This window comes from Pipistrellus hanaki (assembly GCF_964339955.1).
Source record: "Pipistrellus hanaki genome assembly, chromosome: 3".
NCBI classification, from domain to species: Eukaryota; Metazoa; Chordata; class Mammalia; order Chiroptera; family Vespertilionidae; genus Pipistrellus; species Pipistrellus hanaki.
Window position 1 is genome coordinate 182,031,503 of NC_140505.1, and position 22,630 is coordinate 182,054,132.

Below are 22,630 nucleotides of genomic sequence, written 5' to 3' on the forward strand. Positions count from 1 at the left end.
CCGAGGCTCCGCGCCCGGCCTGACCCCCTCGGGCGCCCGAGGTCCCCAGCCGCACCCCGGAGGGAGGCCGGGAGGGGAACGAGGCTGGTGCTTCTCTCTCCCAGACCCGGCCCCGCCCCGTCCCCCGCCCCCTGTTGATTGACAAGAACCGTGGCCCATTGGGAAGCCTCGGCTTGTGATGGGTGCCTACAGCAGCCAGTAGGGGGAGAGAGAGGGCGGGTCCTCTCGCGGTTCAGCCAACGGACGGCTGCCGGGGTCGCGAATCCAGGGAGAAAGTTTGAAGGGTTAAAGGGACTACGTGGTTTTGCAGTCGTTGGTTCCTTCGATGCCTCGGCGTCTCTTTCCCCGAACCCTGGTCGCGGCGGCGCCTGGTCTCTGGCCGCCTGGTCTCTTTCCCGGCTCGCCGGGCCCTCCAGACACAGATACCTGAGAAGGGCCACGAGTCCATTCTCCTGGGATCCGAGACTAGGGCTTGGCGTCCAGGCGGCGACTGGTGGGAGGGGAGAGTGGGGGGCGGGGGGCGCTGGGCAGCCCTGCCTCCCCGGCCCCGGCCGGACCAGGCGGCCAGTCCTGGACACCGAGGCCTCAGGACGTACCCTCCTCGGCAGCCCGCGCCCACCGGCTTCGGTTGGAAGTGGTCCTAGGAACCACCTGATGGCGCCTCCCTCATTCCCCAGTAAATGGCACCGCCGGACGGACGCCCCGGCCCTGGCACCGCTTACTCAGAGCCCAGATCTCCTGACTCCTGACTCCCTGTGGACGGGAGACTGACTGGTTCTGTGACGTTACCTCCGTTGCCTAGGTTTCCTCTCCTGTAATTAGGGGATAATAATGGTCCCTGTCTCCGTGGTGTTGTTGTGAAGATGGACTCGTTCATTAGAACCGTGCCTGGCACATGGCCAGTGCTCTATAAAAAGAAAGAGGTGATGTTTATTATCATCGTTACTGAAATACCAACAAGTGAGTCTGGGGGCGGGGGAGCGGGGAGGGCAGGGAGGGGAGAGAGCGGTCCCTAGAAGTAGCTGGACAATAGGTCTTACAGGTTATTCCTGCGCGCCCACAGGCCGAGGCCCAAACAGCTGACACTCACCCAGGAACGGCCTGGCCGGGCCTCCTTGCAGGAAGAAACCGCAGGCCGTTCAGTGAAACTCTCTCTTCGTCTTTTTGCTGTTTTTAGCCTGATATCCAGACTGGGAAAATTTGATCTTTTAGACAGAACGTTTGATCTTTGCATATGTACTGTCCTGGAAGCCAGACCTCACTTACGCCTGTCGACCAGCTCTGTGTTGTAATCGCCGCTGTGGCTCGGTTAATGGCTCTTCCGAGGTTTTGTAATCAAACCTCTCCAAGAGGGGTGTGGCAGCAGAGGATATGCACACCAGGAAACTCCTGGATCAGGGAGGGGGGCCTGCCCTCTCAGGACCACCGCCTCCACCCCACTCTCCCACACAGCCCCCACCCCCAACTCCCACCCCCCTACCCCCCCCTCCCCGGAGTCACTGTATTGGAGCTGAAAAGAGGAGGCAGCTTTTCTTTCATCTCTGTTTCCCCAACTACAAATGGGGCTGCTTTCATCACATGCCAAATCTGAGACTGACTTACTATAAAAAAGAAAATCTGGCCAAGCCAGCCACATTTTCGGAGGCTTTCTAGAAAAGCTCGCCTGGACTCTGGGCCTCAGTGGTCAAAGAAAACAGCTTCTCTCCTTACGCTGATCAAGGGTTGCCTCCTTGGGCAACAGATACTCTAGCCAAAGACAGTGCCTCTAAATCATAATGCCTTAAAGCACAAACCTGGAAGGGTCCTTACCCTTCTCTTATGAAAACACCGCAGGCAGGGACCCACCCCGAGAGATCTGGGGTAAAGCCCATTATTGGTATTTCTAACAAGGTCTCAGGGATGCTAATGACACTGGGTTGGAAACCACATTGAAAATCTATTCCAGCCCATTGCCTTCATTTTAAAAAATATGTTTTTGATTTCAGAGAGAGGAAGGGAGAGAGAAGAGAGAGAGAAACATCAATAAGAGAGAATCATCGATCAGCTGCAAAAATCATCGATTGGCTGCCACCTACATGCCACCAACAGGGATTCGAACCGTGACCTCCTGGTTCACGGGTCAACCAGGAACCACACTGGCTGGGCCTTCATTTTACACAGGCCCAGAGAGGGGAAGCTGGAAAGTGTGACTCACCCAGGATCCCAGTGAAATGATAGGAAAGTTGAGATGAACTCTCCACAGCCACTGAGTTTTGAACCAAAGCAGAAGAGGCTGTAAAAGTAAAACTAAATGAAGAATATCAGCCATCGAGTTAATGCTCTCAGTATTCCATCTTTTTTCTTTTAGATAAAGAAGCAGAAGTACCACCGATATCTGTGATTATCGGTGACCTAGTTGTAGCTGCTTGCATGTCTGCGAACTGCAGGAGTAAAATAATCTCAAGGCTGCCGACTCTGTCCCTGTTGAGAGTAGAGCCCCGTAGAATTGGCGTCCCCAAGCACGGTGGTTCTAATGGTGTTCACCAGGATACCATTCACAGAGCTCCGGTGCTGCTCCTCCCACCCTCCCCTCCATGCCCCCTTCAAACCCCAGGCATCACCACCTGGCCCCTGAGGTCTTCTCTGACCCCTTCAAGTCCAACCATCGCTTTTGTGTTCTCCAAGAAGCACCCCCGCACCCGGGCTTCCTCACTGTCTGCCTTTGTGCTCTGAGCTTCCGCTTCCTCCTCAGTGGAAAGGTGCTTATAGCAGCATCTACCTCTCGGTGGGTGTGAGAATGAAGTGAGATATTCCTGGAGAGAGTTGCCGGTGTGCATGAAACAGTAGCTCTTGCTGTCACCAACATCATTTGTATTATTGCCACCATCATCACACCAACAGGGCACTGCCCCGTTATGTTAGGAGAAAAGGAAGGTAACAGTTTGTGAGCAGACATCACGTGCCACATGCCATGCTAGTCTTCTTGGTATGACTCTTCACGGTGGCCCTACAAGATATGCCTGCCTATCTTCCCCCTTTTCACCGAAAGCCTAAGGGGAGGTGTCACTGCCCACGGCCTCACAGCTCATCAGGGTGGGCGCCCGACGCAGAGCCCTGCTCCTCTCGCACCCTCATCACGCTGTCTCTGACTGGCCGCTGCTTGGTTGAAATTAACATCAGTCCCACCCTTCAAGGTCCATAGCTACTGTTCCACCTACAGACCAGCTTTCCTGGCTCTGAAGCGCGTTTCCAGTCCCTCTCCCTCACCTGAGAGGAGGAGAGCTCCCAAGAGCCGCAGGCTGTGGCTGGAAGGATCCCAGAGAGCTAGGACTAGGCACTTGTTGACACAGCTATCTTCTTCCAAGGATTTCAAAACCTTTTCAGGGTATTCTCTGAGGACACACTCACTGGCCGCCTTTTAGAGACAGACGTCAGAAGGCAACCCACCAAGCCATTTTCAATTTCTGGCTGTCACCTCACCGCTGGGTCTTTGAGCCAGAGACCCAATGGGCTCATGAAAGCAAGCTACACACCAGCAGTGACTAATTTAAATGTGGGCAACCCTGGGGACCAGCCCCCATCACTGGGATAGGGGAACGGGATGTGATGGGAGCTCTCAGAGTCTAAGGATGAATGAACCCTTGGGTGGATGAGAGAAGGCCAAAGGTCAGGGAGAGCTGCTCTCGGAGCCACAGAAGCTGAGCCACAAGAAGGAATCGTGGACAAGAGACCACAGGTGCCAACTAGGGAGAGAATACTTTGGGCTCTCTGGGATGCCATTTTGGGAATGATGAGCTAAAAACCAAACTGGACCCTCACACAGCGTTGTCGAGGGGCCACCAGGCTGGGAGACAGGAACCCTGGGTCCGGGTCCAGCTCTGTTCCCTCCACGTTCCCTCTGCATCACCCACGCCCTCGTCTGAAAAGTAGCAGAGCCACCCACCATTCTCCCTTTGTTCCCCAGGGGATCAGGGAGGAACAACTGAGGGGACAGGTGAGGACAGGGAAGGATTGATCCCAGAGGGAAGAGAGGAACTGATGGCTATTGTGGAGGAACGATAGCGCTGATTCCACAAGGCTCAGGGAGTCCGGTGCCAGCGCAGATAGCTGTCCCTGCCACCTTTCAGAGATGGGACTGGCTGCCTTGTCTGGTAGTGAGCTCTTCACCCCAGAGGTGTGAAAGCAGAGGCCAGAGGGAAGGGGGGATATAAAGAGGAGTCCTGCGTGGACTAGGCCAGTCTGCAGACTTTCTGTAAAGCATCAGTAGTACTACTTCTGGTTTTGTGGGCCATTTGGCCTCTGTTGCAACTACCCAACTCTGCCGTTACATTACAGAAGCAGAGGCGGCCGCATCTGTCTATGAATGAGCGTGACTGTGTCCAAGCAAACCTTGGACACTGAAATTTGAATTTCATGTAATTTTCACATGATGAAATATTATTATTCTTTGGATTTTTTTCCAACCATTTAAAGGTGTAAAGACCATTCTTACATTGATTGGCCCTATAAAAACACCGAATTTGGCACTTGGGCTCCTAGTTCGCAGGCCTCTGGGTCAGACCAGCTGGCCAGAGACGGAATGTTGAGAGGACAGTTTCTTCAAAGTGGGGTTCTGGGGCGCCCACATCAGAGATGCTTGAGGTCACTCCAGCTGTGGGCCCCCTGAGTCAGAATCTCCACCCCTTCCCACAGCGTGCCAGGAAGCCCTGAGTCCTTGATCTCTTAAGTGCGGGAGCCATGTTAGAGCCAAAGTCTGTCTTCAGGGTCACAGGGAATGATGTCGAGAAAGGGCTCTTGAGCCAGACCACGTGGTCTGAGTCCGGGTTCAGACTGCATCGGCTTTGCTACTTGGGGCAAGTTCCCTAATCTCTCTGAGCTCCAGTTTCCTGCCTGTAAAGTAAGGGTAATAATAGCACCTATCCGTCAGGGTTGTTGTGTTGTCATGTTGTGAAGCATTTGGCACGGTGCCTGCCAGACTACCCGTGTCCATAATTGTTAGCCAGTGTGGTTTTCATTGGTGGATCCTTATTGCTGGGGCCCAGTCTGGGTTAGTGGCAGAGCCAGGGTGCCAGCCCAGGGCCCTGACTCTCGTGCAGCCTGTGTCGGCCTTGGCGTGACTGGGAGAGAGCAGTCACTGGCTGGGTGGCAGCCACATTCACAAGTCAGGTTTCAGGGTGTGGGGAGAACCGATTCTCCCTTGGGAACTGGAGCCTTTGACTGCCCTGTGGATGGAGCTGATGAATAGGTTTTGTTCCCTCACTGAGCTCAAAGAAATAAGAGTAAAGTCCCGGATTTCCGCTCTTTTGATTTTAATGAAAAAAAAACAAAATCCCTCAGTGTCTTCTAATTAGCTTGGGGCCATCACCCATGAGCAGCAGGGAGATTGGGGACCAGTTAACTCGTTACCTCCTCACCCAGGGCCCTGGATCTAGGCGAGGCTCTCCAGGCTCCTCCTCCGGGCACCACCTGATGTTTTATATCTGCCCCAGGCTGCCTCCAGTTTTATTTTTATGGTGTTTCCTTTTGTTGGCTCACCTTTTTAAATTTGGCCTCTTCCTGTGTAATTATATCCATGAAATCATTACTTGGATGAGCTAGTTTATGCTCTTTTCCTAGTCTACATTAAATGGAATATTTAACTCTAAAATGTCTTTATTTATTTATTTATTTATTTATTTAAATATATTTTATTGATTTTTTACAGAGAGGAAGTGAGAGAGATAGAGAGCTAGAAATGTCGATGAGAGAGAAACATCAACCAGCTGCCTCTTGCACACCCCTTACTGGGGATGTGCCCGCAACCAACGTACATGCCCTGACCGGAATCGAACCTGGGACCTTTCAGTCCGCAGGCCGATGCTCTACCACTGAGCCAAACCGGTTTCGGCTCTAGAAATGTTTTTAAATGTGCCCGTGAGACCATCTAACATGATCCTAGGTAGCACTTGGTCAGAACTTGGACTTCTGCATCAGAACATGTGGGTTTAAATGCCAGCTCCACCCCTTCCTAGCTGTGTCCCCAGGCAAGTGACAAAACCTCCCAGGGACCGATGTCTTGATGGACTGTGGGAACCTTGGCAACCGATGGAGCATTGACAAGTGCCGTGGAGAGCCAAACTGCTGAGTAGGCCTGAGGACAGATGCTGGGCTTCGCTCCTGGTGGGGCAGTAGAGCAGGGAAGGAAGGGAGGGGGAGGAGACGGGACAGGGGGGCCAGCCAGACCGCACGAGGGTGACAGCTGAAGGAGAACTGAAGGACGGACAGAGTTGCCCCCTGTTGCACTGGAGCTTGTTTGCACTGGTTACTGTAAACCCCTGGGGTGGTTAACTTTATGTGCAACTTAGCTGGGCGATGGGACTTAGATATTTGGTCAAATGTTATTCTAGACGTTTCTGTGAAGGTAGCTTTTATCTGAGATTAATGCTGAGGAAAGCAGATTGCCCTCTATAGTATCGTGGTGGGCCATGACCGCTCAGTGGGAAGCCTTAATAGAAAAAAGACTGGCCTCCCCCAAAGCGGGAACGCTGCCAGCAGGTGACCTTTGGATCTGAGCTGAGTCTGTCCCCTGGGTCTCCAACCCGCAGGCCTACTTGTAGATTTTGGACTTGATCACATGAGAGAGAAAGAGAGAGAGAGAAAGAGAGAGAGAGAGAGAGAGAGAGAGAGAGAGAGAGGGAGGGAGGGAGGGAGGGAGGGAGGGAGGGAGGGAGGGAGGGAGGGAGGGATCACTAATCACTAACATCTTTCACACACAGGTCAGGTTAGGGGAGGAAAAAAGAATGTCATATACATGTTGGCCAGCTACTTCAAGCCTCTGCTTCACAGCCTTGCTCTCTCTTATCTGATAGATTTTTAAAACCCTCATTCACCTGCCCTGGCTATTGTGGCTTGGTTCTTGGGTGTCCTCCCGTCCACTGAAGGGTTCAATTCCCGATCGGAGCTTGTGCCCAGGTTATAGGCTCAAATGCCAGTGCGGGCAGGTGGGAGACAGCCGATCGATATTCCATTCTTCAACCGATGTCTCTCTCTCTCCAAACAATAATAAAAAACAAAAAACTTCTTAAAATAACTGAGGTATTTTTCATTGGATACTATAGTGGTTACATCAACTTTGACATTGTGGGCTGTCTTCTGTGGAGTATTTTAGGGTTCCTCTTGCGGCCTGTGGTTACAAAATGGCAGGGGAGAGGCAGCCAGGGTTTTGAAGAAAGACTGCTCAGCAACTTAGGAAACTGGTGCAACTTTCCCAGCTTGGTCTGGAAAGGGCCGTTCATTTGAAAAGTTGGCTTTAGCCCTAATTGGTTTGGTTCAGTGGCTAGAGTGTCGGCCTGTGGACTGAAGGTTCTCAGGTTCGATTCCGGTCAAGGGCATGTACCTTGATTGCGGGCACATCACCAGGAGCGGGTGTACAGGAGGCAGCTGGTCGATGATTCTCTCTCATCGATGTTTCTAACTCTATCCCTCTCCCTTCCTCTTTGTAAAAAACCAATAAAATAAAAAGTTGACTTCAAGACAGTTTTGCTTGGGGGAGGGGGGGTAGTTACTGCATTTGTAGTGGAAAATGTTTGCTTTAGTGCTTGCTGTGTGCTAGATAGGATAGCAAGCATTGAAAGTGCATTCTTTCATTTGTAGCTAGTCCCATTCCGCGGAGGAGGAAGTGAGGCCGGAGGATTGACTCGAGGCACACCCCTGGTGAGGGCTTGAACTGGGATATGTCTGTGGCCAGATCCCACACCCCAACTTTGCTACCTCATTGCTTCCCCACAGAACTGAAAGGGACCTGCTGGATTTCCTTCTAAGTGAAAATGTCTGGGTCTGTCTAGAACGAGTCTGTTCATGATGGTTCTGTCTATGTTTTCCCTCCTACCCCCCTGCCCCCCCCCACACACACACACCTTTAGCACATGGTTTGATCCTGGTGCTGCCTCCCAGAGCAGGAAGCAGGCAAGGTCCCAGCTGCAGCTGTCCAAGAGAATTCCACGTATGTCTCAGGGGCCAGAGCGGGGTCACAGGTCACAGGGCCACTCCTAGCTGCGAGGAGACTAGAAAAGCTGAACACCATGGACCAGGGAACAGTATCTTCACAACAGACTCCTGGAGTCCTCTGCGTGCGGTGGGGTTAATGAATATCTAATGTAGTTCCAGGTGCCCTGATACAATCCCATTCCAGCGTGAGCAGGTAAGCCAGTTCCCACACCGCGTTTCCGGATGGAGGGCCAGCTGGCCTGCGTCCCAGCGGGATTGGTCAGAGTGGGAAGGTTCTGGAGAGCAGGTCCTGGTGCAGTGTTCACAGGAAGAGGATATCACATGGGGGGCAGATCAGGAAGGGCTGCTCATTTGAAGAAAGATGTGGTTTCTGCACATAAGCCACTAAGGAATCAATGGGGTCCAAAAGGTGGGGATATTTCATTTAAATTAAAGTGTCATTAAGGTTTCTTGTGCTGGTGAACATGGCTTCATCCGTCATTCAGTCATTCAGCAAACATTTACTGCAGGTTTGTCGCATGCCCAGTCCCGTCTAGTATGGAGAATTTGATGATTCATGAGCTATAATTTCCACCCTTGAGCTCACAGCCTAATGGGAGAGACAAAGAAATCAGTACTATAGAGATATTTTACCAATGCACTAACCAGAGCTTGTCCCTGTGGTCTGTGGAAATGCTGCTGGCCCGGAGTGCAGGAGCAGCCCTGCGGGGTCAGGGCAGGCTCCACAGGGAGAGGTCTGCCTTGAGCTGAGCTTAGGTGCTCGAGGTGAGATGGAGGGGTGGGGAGGGAACAGCACCTTCCTGGAAGGAGCACAGAAGCCTGAAGGAGCAGGACTGACGACAGAAGGCCAGGGTGAGAGGAGGAAGTGGGGAGAAGGGCTGGGCTGGATCTCCACCCAACGCTTGGCCAACAGGTGCCTGTGAGGCCCAGGGTAGCTCCGATTCCAGAGTGCAGCAGTCTCGTGGGGAAGCCAGGGGACCTCTGCCGCAGGTGACAGGGACCCAGCCCCCACAGGCCGAACCCACCACCACTTGCGATGCTTGCCTAACAAGAAGTCTGAAGGCGGGTGGTTTCAGGGTCGGTGTGACAGTCAATGATGTCTTTAACATCCAGGCTCTTTCTCTGTCCTTGGCATGTTGTTTTTTTTGGTCCGAGCTAGCCACCTCCCAGGCTCACATTCCAGGCACCATGCTCCCATGCTAGCCTCCCACGAGATGAAGGAAAGAGGGGGGAGAAAAGGCTTCCCCTCCTGGCTGTGCCCTGTGTCCCAGCAGTGCCTCTCAGCAGTGCCACCCAGCAGATGTCCCCTTACTCCCCAGGCATCAGAACCGGCCGCTGGCCCACTTCTGGATCAGGCACCCAGGGTATGAGATCGCTGCTTTGGGCAGTGAGAAGGAAGGGATGGCTCTGGGGAGGCCAGGAAGGCGGCTGCCACTGTGGGGCTTGGTGTGGTTGCCTGCCTGAGTTCCTCCTTCCAGCCTGAGGTTGGTCTGTCCCTCTGCCTCAGCTGCCACTCCCTGCTCCCCTGGCTGCTCCCTCCTCCTGGGACCTCCAGCCTCCCCCAGGTCACTCTCCCAGTCCCTCAGGCCCTCCTTCCCACCGCCCTTGTTGATTCATCCTTGATTCATTCACGCAGCCCATGCCTCTCCTCCGCCTTCCGCCTGGAGCAGAGCTCATGCTCTGCGCTCACTCCCACGGCACCTCCTATTGAACCTACTGGTGCCCTCGCCGGTGCTCACCCTCCTCGCAGCTCCACAGGACCCCGAACTGGCTTCCGTCCTCTCACTTGTCCACCTTGCACTGAGAATGCTTGTCTAGCTGTTACCCTGACCACCAGGAACACCTCAAGGGCTGGGATTCTTTTCTCCACCTTTGCTCCTGCAGCACCTGGCACAGAACTGGACACGCACAGCAGCTCAGGGAGCACAGTGGGAGGGCGGAGAGGGGGACAGATGGCAGGAAGAAGGCATGCAGAAGGCAGATGCCAGAGTGGAGGGGCTAAGAGACACTCGGGCGGAGGCAGATGGAGGGTGGGAAAGTAAACAGAGGGGTGTTACAACAGATTTCAAACATCATATTTCATTCATCAATATTTCAGTGTGTGTCTAAATTATAGAATAGGGTTATTATTTTAAGACAAACAAGCCATAACCATAATACTATTACACACTTTTAAAACTTGTACTGGTGTGTTTTTAGAGTCAGAAAACAGTCAAGACTAGATGGAAATCTTCACAAAGGGTCACTGGTCCTTTGAGTGATATGAGTAGGTGACTTTCACGCTGGAAAAACGGCATCAGTAAATGGGAAATGACTAAAAAGGAAATGACTGTGCGTGCAGAGGGGCCTCTCAAGGAGACGGCCTGTGGGAGCCACCCAGAGCTGAGCAGCATGCGGCTGTCTTCTCCACCTGGTCAACCAGCGCCCGGTCTGTCCCTGTCCCTGGTCAGGGAACTGGTGGGACTAGGTCTGTTTTCCGCATGATCTGTAAGGCATTCCCTCGCTATTTACAAACCCCATGTCATTGAATCTAAGACATCATGGGTGTAAAAAGAAAAGGCTGCCAACAGAGCTCTGATAGGTCATCCTTTGTAAGAAACATCCCAGTATCAAGGGGTTCAGGAGTGGAAAGGGGGAGCTTGGGGTCAGTGGAGCAGAGAGTGCTATCCAGGGTGGGGGCAGGGAGGGGACTCAGCATTTACCTGGAGCAGCGAGGCCATCTGGAGGCTCAGCGAGCCCTTCTACAAACATTGACTGAACCCCTATTCTCTGCCCTACCAGACAATAGGGCTGGTGAGAGAGAGATGTCCCCAAGAGCTCAGCGCCCACCAAGACAGATGAGACATCCTTCAGGCAGAGCAGGGTGAGAGTGTACGAGTTTAGGGCCACACAGGCCAGGGTTTACCCCCCTCCCCTCCCTGGCACTGGGCATCACCTGCCCTCCCGCTGCCCACATAAGGTGGGTGAGGACATGTCTTTGGTGGCCACTCTTTCCTGCTCTCAGCCCAAGTCAGGTCATGGTGCCTCGCGGCTATTGGTCACTGCTCCTTCCTTGACATTGTCTGGCTGACAAGCCAATGTCCGCGAAGCCGACAGCCTTATCTTGGTTTGACAGATGAGAAAAGGGACACTTAGAGGGCTTGGGTCCTTGCCCATGGTCTCCTGAGGACGACGTGTGGCCAGACTAGCCTATGACACTGCCCCACCTGACTGCGCTTGCCTCGGTGCCAGGCGGTGCCGGGAGGCGGTGTCTGACCAGGCCCAGCATGGGGAGGACAGGCTACTGTTCAAGTATCATGAGGCAGTGGTCTGAGAGCAGAGAGACGGGCCAGCCAGTCCTTGACAACATGGGGCTAGTGGCTGGTGGAGGCTTGCGGGGCCTGGCCTCCTCGGAGCTGGGACAAGAGTGGAACTGCTTCCGGGGCCTTCGAAGGTTGCCACCAACAGCTCAGAGGTCAGAAGTCAGCTGTCACTCTCTGGGAACGGGTCGACATTGTCCGTGTTCCTTATTCCCCCTTCTTAAAATAGCTAGCCCAGTTACTTTTGTGGTTAAACACTGAAACAAAACTAATATCCCAGGTTCCTGTGGGTTTAAATTTCTGCCCTTAATGGGACACACCAGCTCATGGTCTCTTCCTTCAGGAAGTCTCCCCAGTCCTGTCCATCCCAGACCTGAAGGGAAGGAGGAAGGTGCGTGTGGTGGAAGGGCCGGGCCTGGTCTGGGCAGCCCCTCGTCTGCTGAAATTGTTCAGATGGGCCTGTCTCTCTCCTCTTCCTCTACCCTTCCTGTTTAGTCTGCCTGAAACTCCCCTTTTTCTCCTCTCCCCCCGAACCACACAATCCTCTGAATGGCTCTGCCCAGTGCTGGCACTGAGGACTAAAGTTTGCCAGCTGTGCTCAGACTCGTGCTCAAGGTCCCTCTGCACCCATCTTGATTCCTCGGGATGGCATCCTGACATATATCCCAGCTGCCCCCTCACCCCTTCCAACCCCTTGCCCTCTCCCCCGGGAGGAGAGGGGTGTCCATCATGTTCAGGGGTCGCCGGGGTGGTAAGGGATCGGATAGAGGAGCTACTTCTGGCTTGCTGGTGGAGCCAGGGGTCCGGGAGGAGGAGCAGCTGCCTGTGTGGTCCAGGGAGCCCTCTGGGACAGCAGAGCCCGATCCCTGAGTGAGACAGGCTAGTGGCTCCCGTGGCCACTCCTCCCTGACCACCTGGCACAGCCGTGCACCTCCGTTTCCTCATCAGTTGGTGGAGGTGGTCATGTGCGCCTTACACGTGTGAGGACCAGTCACACTACGGGAGCAGCTGCTGTGTTGGTATTGCAGTGCATAACATGGGAAGTAAAGTGTTGCTGCTGTGGAAGGGCTTGGAGGCCTGGCTGGGTGCTCAGGGCTTTTGAAGGATTCGGGGCTGAGACGGACACAATCACTTTCAGCTCCCAGAACGTTTAGAGTGGGCAGCAGGGAGAATGGACGGGAGGCGGAGGCCGTGGTCCAAGCGCAGTGGGTGGAGGCCGGCTGGGCATGGAGGAGCGGGTGAGGAGATGGGAGGATGAGAGTCAGAGCTGGCTGTGCCAGTCAGAGTAGTCCAGGAGTCGGGTGACTAAGCCTTCCAGTGGGGGTCACTGAGACATGGCTTCTGAGGGGGCAGGTTCTACATGGTGATTAGCTACCGCCCCCCAACCCCAGAGTAGGTCCACCCTCTGCTCAGAGAGGCCTATCCATCCTTGGTTCTTCCCATTAGCTCAGTAAGTGTGTAAGCCCCCAAGCGTGGAGAGTGTGACACAAAGAAGCCACACGCCACAAAATGGTAGGGTGGACAAGTCCATCTCTCAGCAGCCCTTCCTCGTCCCTCCCCAGGTCTAATCCAGGGAATACAGCCACCACTCCCTGCCCCTGGGTTCCTACCTGGATACCTCAGCTGCCCGGCATGTGTCCTGGGCTGTCCTAGCATCCATCTGGCTGCAGGGCCCAAGGTAGGACTCAGGGTGGAATGAAGTCAGGCCAGTTTCAAAACCAGGGTCACAGAAGCCACAGTTCCAGGGAGCTGGCTGTGCTGGCCCGCCCAGGGATTGCCCTACAGGATGGGATGGGCTGCCTGCCTGGCTGGAACAGGGCCTTCCCAGGCACACAGGAAGAGAGAGCGCCGCTCTGTCCTGACAGCCTGGGCTCAGAGCCCCAGCCTCTTTGGGCGCCATGTCCATCTGGTCCACCATTGCACCCCAGCGCGTGAGCAGGCCTGACCTCCAGCAGCTGTGCAGCCCCAGAATCTGTCTGTCCCTGTGAGCAGGGCGATGCCCGCCTCCCTTGCAGGACGGTTGTGCCATCACATGACGTTCCACGTGCCAGTCATTGAGCACTCCTGGTAGGGGAGAGCTGGCTGACCGTGAGGGGCCAGCGGGCGCGTGAGCCCGGCGGGTGTGAGCACTCACGCCTGGAGCCAGGGTCTGGGAGCCAGGGAGACGGCCCTGGTGTCTGAACCTTAAAGCGCTGATGAAGTCCTGTTTTGTAACACACTTACACATGGTAGAAGTGCATGTGTGTGCCTGACGCACCAGCCAGGGGTACGTGCGTGATGGAATGTGGCTGAAAAAGGCAGCAGACAAACCGTCCATGCGCGCTGTGGTGGGACTTATTTAAAAGCTGCTCTGTGATGCCGAAACCGGTTTGGCTCAGTGGATAGAGTGTCAGACTGAAAGGTCCCAGGTTCGATTCCGGTCAAGGGCATGTACGTTGGTTACGGGCACATCCCCAGTTGGGGGTATGCAGGAGGCAGCTGATCGATGACTCTCTCATTGATGTTTCTAATTTTCTATCTCTCTCCCTTCCTCTCTGTTAAAAAAAAATTTAATAAAATATATTAATATATATTAATATATATATACATATTTTTTTTTAATAAATAAATAAAAGCTGCACTGTGGGAGAAGAATCTAGAGGAATAGCATGTTTAAGTGGAGGGACAGAATTTCGCTTCTTAAAGAACATATGTGAGTGTTCGCCCATCATCGTTCCTGTGATGAACACCAGGCGAAATCATTCATTTATAAAAACAAAACAAAACACTCTGTATTGCCCTGGCCAGTATGGCTCAGTTGGTTGAGCATCATCCCCTGCACCAAAAGGTCATTGGTTCAATTCCTGGTCAGGGCACTTGCCCGGGTTGTGGGCTTGATCCCCAATGGGGGGCATGCAAGAGACAGCTGATTGATGTTTCTCTCTCCCTTTCTATCTCTAAAATTAACAAAGACATTATTTTTAAAAAAACAAAACATACACCTCTGTATTAGCACATGAAAAACAAGCACTCTGAAGCCAGCGCTGCTGGATTCGAGCACCTGCTCACTGGCTCAGTGCTCTGAGCCACGGCTTCTCAGCCGTCACAGGACAGCGCTCTCCCAGCCAAGTGTGGCTTCTAATAAGAATTAAGTGACAAAAAAAAAAAGAATTAAGTGACAAAATGGGACCCTGGAGGGGCATAGCTTACACAGCACCTGGCCCATCTTAGGTTCCCAGAAAGCATCCACTGTCCTCCCTCCTCTCCTCTCTTCCCGCCCGACCCCCATCACCACACCACGCCCCACCGTTTGAGTTTATCATCCAGGACCCCACACGCCTTTGTGACTTGTGCTTTCCTCTCCTCAGAGAAAGCTACCGATGGCTCCCTGCAGAGCGAGGACTGGGCCCTCAACATGGAGATCTGCGACATCATCAACGAGACGGAGGAAGGGTAAGCTGGGGCCCAGGCGGGACAGCCAGCTGCAGCCAGCATCGCCCCTGCTGCACCCGCCTCCGGCCCGAGACACCCCCCCTCCCCCCCCCCCCCCGCTCCCAACACCTCTGTGCGAAAAGGCAGGGCTGCCTCCTGCCTCAGGGCCAGGAGGGCTGCAGAAGTCCTCTGAGCCCCACCCCGGGCAGGAACATGCATTTGGAGCCATGGTCCTGTCAACCCTCTCGGCAGATGGGTGAGTGGCCCGGAGACGCCGGGTGTGCGTCTCCGGGTGTGCGGCTGGCCCGTGGCCCCGGATGCTCCTGCCCATTAACAAAAACAATGTTTTTGTTAATTTGAGAGAGAGAGAAGCGGGGGGGGGGTGGGGGGGGGGAGAACATAAATCAGCTGCCTCCCGCCCATAGCCTCTCGGCAGCACCCAGCCGGGCAGGTCTTCCTAAGATATTACCTGGGCAGCGTCTTCCCAGGACAGGGCCAGCTGGCAGCTCAGATGACGAGGTGGCCCCCGGACCTCTGCGTTCTGTGGGCTGGAGTGTGTAAGGGACTCCGGCTTCCTTAGTGAGCAAGAATAGACTTTCATTTCCTTACCGTGTGAAACCACAGGCAGGCTCGGGATCACGGGGAGGGCAGTGAGATGACGCAGAGCTGAGTGTGGCCGAGCATTTTCAGTGTGCGGGCCACCGTGTCCTGCTCAGCGCCCAGGAGCCCTGCCGAGCTTGCCCTACGGGGGTTGGGGGAGCACTCACCCACACTGACCAGCCGTGGACCTGGGCAGGTCACTTTAACTCTTTCCAGTCCTTCTAGCCATAAGCCCAAGGCCCCGAGGGGAGCAGAGCGGGGATCCTGCGTCCACTGTCCTCGGAAAATCCAGGAAGCGTGGGGAGCGGGGTGGGGAGCACCCAGCAGGAAGGGCAGCCAGGCGCGGCCTGTTGTGGAAAATCGGGGTCAGCAGTGGAGCAGGATCTCGTTTCCCTCTCCTTTCTCCACCGGGAGTCCAGGTGTCCTGGGAGAGGTCCTCAGCCTGGCCGCGCTGTGTGACAGAGCGGCAGCGGGGAGCCCAAGAGAGGCTGTGGGTGACTGCTTCTGGCAGTCAGGACCAGTCAGGAGAGCTGACATCACGGCGGGTCCTTGCAGACTGGCTGAGAAGGGCTCAGATGCTCACCCTCAGGTGCTTGCTATTGACTTGAGCGCCTGTGTTCCAGGCTCTGCACGAGGCCTGGGGACCCAGCAGCGAGCAAAGCGGGCGTGACCCTCACCTCCCTGAGCTTAGCAGGGCCACGTGGTCTTGTTCACCAGTGTTTCCCCAGGACCTGGTGAGGGGAAGGATAGATGGGCAGAGGAGCTGGCAGGACAGGCATTAGGACTCTGCCTACAGTCACAGGTTCTTCAGTCTGCACCACAAGCCCTGGGGCATTGTGAGCACCCACATCCCCTCAGCGTTTGGTTCAGGGGTTGAGCGTGGGTCCAAGGTTCTGCGTTTTTAACCAGCTCTCACATGCCCCCACTCAGGAGGTCCGGGGACCACACACTGAGTCATTGCCACGGATCCTGGCGACCTACCCAAGGACTCTGGGGGGTGGGGGGTGTGATGTGATTAGAGCCTGGACACACAGGAAACAGACAGGAACAGGGAGGCAGTTCACAGGAGCCGTCCCGTCTCCAGAGCCCCTGATCTCTGGCCCCTGCCTCAGCCCATCCCTCCTTTTTTCCTCTGTCCAGTCCCAAAGATGCCTTTCGAGCAATAAAGAAGAGAATCACGGGGAATAAGAACTTCCACGAGGTGATGCTGGCTCTCACAGTAAGTGCCCAGTCTGGCTGCCTGGCCATGGCCGAACCAGAGACCACTGGGTTGGCTCCCTGGGCCCAGCAGGGACTCCTAGCCACTGGGGGCCCCTCTTCCAAGGGCTGGGAAGGAAGGGTCCTGGGCAAAGTGCTGTCCTGACTACACTGCTGGCGGGCACAGAGTGGCAGGAGAGGCCATTGGGGGAAAGTTCTCTCCAACCTACTGGCTGGTGAGCAAGCAGGCACACGGAGGCCCCGTCCTTCCGAACCAGCCGTGGAGAGCCCGGGCCAGAGGGCCTAAGGGTGAGCCCACACTTGGGACAGGAGCCTGGCAGGCACAGGTGGTTGCTGATTGGCACTTGGACGTCCCACCTGAAAAACGAACATTCAACAAATGCCCCCAATAGGATGAGCCAGGCATGGTGGGCATCCTGGCTGTCGGGGCAGGTTTGCTGGGAGTGGGGCTGAGAGCTCTGTGCCAGCCTCTGCCACAGCAGCCTTATGTCCAGGAGAATCCCCCACGCTGAAAAGTAAAGGCAGCTGCTGCTATGAATAAGAAGAAGGCACTTGGAGGGAAGCTCACCACCTTCCCTTGGAGGGAAGCTCGCCACAGGGTCACCACCTGACAGAGCCACCTTTGGTTTCCACCTGGAGAGCCACCTCCCTCCAGGCCGGACTCAGCTCAGAAAGAGCCTAGGACAGGGTTCTGTGGGTACCGAGGCCACTTAGCAAAGGGCCTCTGGCCACCCAGTAAGCCAGCCCGGATCCCACATCATCCCTGCTTCTCCGAGTGCTGGGTCTCATCTCAGGAAGCCCAGGCACTCTGGGACATAAGCAGAGTGGGGGTTGGGGCCCTGGGTGCTCCCCTCCTCTGACAGGTGCTCACGGGCACCTCCCGGCCTCCAGGTCTTGGAAACCTGTGTCAAGAACTGTGGGCACCGCTTCCACGTGCTGGTGGCCAGTCAGGACTTCGTGGAGGGTGTGCTGGTGAGGACCATCCTGCCCAAGAACAACCCACCCACCATCGTGCATGATAAGGTGCTCAACCTCATCCAGGTGAGTGCTGGCGGGCGGGGCGGGGCGGGGCGGGGCGGGGAGAAAGGTGCCGATGCTGCTGCTGCCGCCGCCTCGGTCTCTTTCTTGTTTGGGGCCACCTGGGCTGTCGGTTGATTGGACGTTCAGAGTGTGGGGAGACTTGTCAGCGTTGAGCCTTGCTGTGGAGTTGGGTGTCAGAGTGATGTAAAAGGACCAGCAGCTCAGGGACAGAATTGCTGTTCTCTGGGACAGGGTCGGTGAGCTTACAAGGGCTTTACCTGCCATGTCCCTTTGTCCCCTCAGTCCTGGGCCGACGCGTTCCGCAGCTCGCCCGACCTGACTGGTGTCGTCGCTGTCTACGAGGACCTGCGGCGGAAGGGCCTGGAGTTCCCAATGACTGACCTAGACATGCTGTCGCCCATCCACACACCCCAGCGGGTGAGGAGACTCGGGGACTGGGAGGGGAGGCAGGAGCAGTCACCAGCTGGTTTCTGGGCTCTTTCTGGGGCCCCTGCGGGCCTCGCTGATCCAGTCGTTTGCCCTCTAGACCGTGTTCAGCTCAGAGACACCATCCGGACAGAATTCTGTGGGCACTGACGCCTCTCATCGTGGGGATCCCAGCCAGCAGGCGGCTCCTGTGTCCACCCCAGCTGTACTCCCCAGCGACACACCCCTAACGCCAACCCCTGAGCAGGTAAACGAGCCGGGGTCAGAGCCACGAGGGGCACGGTGGAGGCTGCTCCTCACGTGTCAGGGAAGAGCCCTGTCAGAATGAAAGTGACTGTGGGGCCTCTGCTGGTCCTCACAGCAGCCCCACGGGTGCCTGTTGTTCCTCCTGTTGGAAGAGGAGGCTCAGAGAGAGAAAGTCTCTCGCCTCGAGCCACACAGCTCAGCAGAGACAGAGCTGGGGTTCGAGCTCAGGTCTGTCTGGCTGCAGGCCGGCTCTGTCCTATGTGTTAGCCAGCCTCCAACTGTGTTCTGGTAGAGCCCCTCGGGCAGCACCAGGGAGGGGAAGTGCCTGTAGGGACCCCTTCGCCCACAGCAGCTCCACTGTCCTTGTCATTGTGTGCTCAGTAACATTTGAGCAGAGGTTCTGGCTAAAAGCAGTTTCAAACAGCCACACAGATAAAATCCTGAAAACCTCTTGCATTGCATCCTGCCGCTTCCCGTGAAGCCCCGAGAAGAGGGGGCATAGGGTAAGGTTCCCGGGGGCAGACCAGGGCCTGGGAGAGATTGGAAAGAGCACCCTCCTCAGACCAGGGGTCACATGGCTTAGTCGGCCTCTGTCCCTCAGTGTGTCCCCTCTAACCCCCATCAGCCAGGAGCAGTCTGTAGGGGGCTGACGCTGCTCTCCCTGTGAGGGACATCCACTGCCAGGCTAGCATTCGCTGGGTGCTTGGTCATCGGCTGCAGGGGTGTGGGTCAGGGCCTTGCACTGCCGGGGTGCCCCTGGGAGGCGTTCTGCAGACTTCAGACCCATCATGTCAGCCAAGTGTAAGAGCTGAGTGCCGGTGAGAAAGGCACAGGTATGTAATAGGACAAAAATGGTACCGTAAGGTCTCTAAACCAGCTCACCAGACAGCCCTTCAGCCCCAACCTGTTTGAAGAGCAACTTGTGTACTTTGATATCATAAAAACACCTCCAGAGTTACAGATATTGCTAGAGAAGTTTTCCCAACTGGACAGACCATTCAAGGTACAGGAAAACTGTAACAGGGTTGTAAAAATGTATCTAGCCAGTTATGATTGTAAAGCAGTTTGCCTGAGGCCTAGCAGCTGCGTGGATGAAGACTGACTACGTGTAGTGCAGAAGGTTCTCGCCAAACAAACGGAGCCGTCTGTGTAACTTCAGAGCCGTAGTCTCCTGGGACTCATTAAGTCTTCGACGCCCAGTGATGTAGCTCAGGCTCTAATTGGGTCCCATGTGCCCTGCACTGGCTGGATTTGTGAGCAGTGGCTTTTTTCCCTCACTTAACCAAGAGCGCTCATTGAAGAGGCCAGATGTAGTTAACATTTTCCGGGTTAGGAAGATGACAGTGAACCGTGTGAATGCACTGTCTGTGTCTGAACACTGCATCTTCACCTGCGGTAAAGATAGGTGCCTTGTAAGACAGTGATCAAGTTTGTGCTTCTTTTTCAATATTTTTATTGATTTCAGAGAGAAAGAGAAAGGGAGAGATAGAAACATCAATGATGAGAGCGAACCATTGATTGGCGGCCTCCTGCTCAACCCCCACTGGGGATCAAGCCTGCAACCCAGGCATGTGCCCTGACCTGGAATCAAACCATTGACCTCCTGGTTCATAGGTCAGTGCTAAACCACTGAGCCATGCTGGCAAGGCATGGTGGCCAAGTTAGATTAGCAATGTACGCTGTGCACTGAGGTACTTGAATCAGTGTTGGTAAAAGGTAGCTGCTGTCAGACATTATAAATTAACATGGTGACATTCAGATTCTGAGATCCACTCAGTTACTCCACTTAATACGAGACCCATGAGGTGTTCCGTGATCAAAGGGGCTTCGGCCAGATTAATTTTGGAGCTCTCTGCCCCCTCACCCAGGTGAAAGGACTGCAGCCTGATTACCATGAACCCCCAGCCAAGACCTCCTGCCCTTTGATCACTGTCATGTCCCTGTAACAAGTGCTAAGTCTGTCTCTCACTCCGCAAGTGGGTGGGGGTGGTACTGGGACTCATCCTCAGAAGAGTCTGGGTCACAGAACCACAAACAGACCAGGAGCAAGACAGCAGGCCCAGGAGAGGAGAGATGGAGAGTCCATCCCCCCAGAGGGAAGCGGCCGCTGGCTCTCCTCTCGGCGGAAGGTCCTTCGGGCCTCGTTAGCCGCCCTTGGGCCCAGGAGCCCTGAGCTCCAGCCGGGCTCTGAGGTGCATCCGCCCTCCGCTTCTTTCCCTTCGGCCTCTCCCTGCACCAGGCTCTCCAGTTTGGAGATGATAAAGGTTGGTAGATCCTCTGTGAGGGGGGCTTGTGGAGTGGGGGAAAGCCCACTCGTAGGCAGGGCTGCGGCTGGGAGCTGAGTGAGAGTGCTGGAAGCCAGCTCCTCTGGGTACCACACCCGGCTGGTGGCACCAGGCTCAGTCGCTGTGGATGGCATCGGCTTCGGGCCTCTGGCCTCTCTCACCAGGCAACGGTGTGTTTCAGATCGGGAAGCTGCGCAGCGAGCTGGAGATGGTGAGTGGGAACGTGAGGGTGATGTCGGAGATGCTGACGGAGCTGGTGCCCACCCAGGCAGAGCCCGCAGACCTGGAGCTGCTACAGGTGAGTCTGCATCCACCCCAGGTAACTTCATGCTCATGTGATCACACACCTTCCCTCCCCACCCACCTAGTTCCCAGGCTCTCTCTGAACCCCTTCATCGCCACAGGAGAGGCTAACTCCAGGGACTTGGGACTCCATCAGATTGGAATTCAGAATAGCTCCCCTGCCTCAGTTTCCTCATCTGTAAGATTGCACTAACAATAGCTTTCATGGTAAAGTTTGGCATGAGACAAGGCTTTGGCCACTGTGCCTGGTCTGGAGTAAGCTATGGATAAATGAAACTGAGAAAAAGCTGGTAGGCAAGATTTCCACCTTTCAGATTACAAGGTGGCAGACAAGCATGAGAGAGCAGCTGGTGTCAGGCTGAGGCAGGTGGGAGCTGTGGGTCTCGCTCCTGTGGGTCAGGAGATGTTCCCGCAGTCACATCCCCAGCTGGTGAGGGATGAGGGTCGGGCACTGAAGTAGGAGGAGCTGGTTTGGGGAAAAGCACCTTTCCCAGGAAGGTCATTTCATAGAGGTACTGAGAAAGCTGGGGGACCCCAAGGCCCAGGAGCCACAGGACCCAGGAGGGGATGATGGGGTGCTTGGTGTGATGGTCTCATTTTGGTCTGTCTCCTGCTCAGCCTCACGCTCCCGAGGGCAGGGCTGACCTGAGCTGACCTGGTGCCCCTGCCCTTGGATGGGGGCAGGGGGAAAGGTGGAGTCTCAGAGTTGAAAGGACATGTGACTATGAAGACCACACGAGGGCTATGAGAGAAGCGTGAGGGAGCTAGGAAGCGCAGGACTGCTGTAGAGCAGTTAATTTTGTGTGTCCCGAGCCCTGCTTGTGGGAGTGAGTGATGGCTGGAGCAGGCAGGCGAGGTGCCCCAGGGACCTGGAGCACTTCCCATGTGCCAGGCTCTGATGTGGACGCTTAATACACATTCACTTACTTAATCTTCACCCTCTCCCGTGAGGTAGGGGCTCTTATCCCCATTTTCCAGGTCAGCAAACTGAGGTGGAGAGGTCATGGGATGTGCCCAGGGTCCCATGGCTGGTAAGCAGCAGAGCTGGGATTGGAAGCCAGGGCCCTGACTCCAACTGCTGCTCTTGAGTAGACAAGGAAGAAGAAACAAAGCCATAAGTGCTCTTGGCTGTGGAAGGAAGCGAAGGGAGGCCCACCGGATGTTGAAAGTCACTCGAAAGGCAGATAAGAAAATCCCAGGAGAATGACCTAGGAGGGGGCGGATTAAAAGGGTCCAGAAAGATCCAAAATTAGAATTGGGCAGCGTTTAGTCTCAGTGATGCTTCCAGGAAAAAAGGGTGGTGTGGTGGTGGATTCCATTTCCTGCAGGGCACGTACTTGGGTTTGGGGTTTGATCCACCTGTCAGGGTGCGTACTGGAGGCAACCAATCGATGTTTCTCTTTCACATCAGTGTTTCTCTCTTACTCGCTCACTTGCTTTCTCTCTCTCTTCCCTCCCCCCTCCCAACCTTTGCTCCTCTTCCCCTTCTTTCCTCTCTAAAAAATCAATAAAAAGCGTATCTTCAGGTGAAAAAAAAATTAATTTTAAAAAAGCCAAACTTTATTTTTTTAAAAAGTGCCCATCAGTGACATGACGACTAAATGCAATGTGGGATCTGGAACAAGAAAGGGGCATTAGTAGAAAAACAGAAAACCTGAACAAAGCCTGTAGATTAGCCAATAGCATAGCAGTGTTAATGTCGTAGTTCTGACAAGTGCCAGGCTAGGGAGAAGTTGAGTGAAGGGTTACAGAAACTCTTGGCAACTCTTCTATAAATCTAACATTATTCCTAAACAAAAGTTTTGTTTTTTTTAAATAAGTCTGTGAATAATAAGG

General features: G+C 54.8%; 1 protein-coding gene across 2 annotated transcripts in view; it reads left to right on the forward strand.

Annotated features, from left to right (window-relative positions):
- Positions 1-22,630, forward strand: part of TOM1 (target of myb1 membrane trafficking protein) — a 36,444-nt gene that overhangs the window by 1,642 nt on the left and 12,172 nt on the right. For both annotated transcript variants that reach the window (XM_084880174.1, XM_084880175.1), the window contains exons 2-7: positions 14,612-14,696; positions 16,416-16,494; positions 17,385-17,534; positions 17,817-17,951; positions 18,061-18,207; positions 20,673-20,789. In XM_084880174.1, coding sequence (XP_084736300.1) covers positions 14,612-14,696; positions 16,416-16,494; positions 17,385-17,534; positions 17,817-17,951; positions 18,061-18,207; positions 20,673-20,789 — 713 coding nt within the window. The remainder of the gene's footprint in view (positions 1-14,611; positions 14,697-16,415; positions 16,495-17,384; positions 17,535-17,816; positions 17,952-18,060; positions 18,208-20,672; positions 20,790-22,630) is intronic.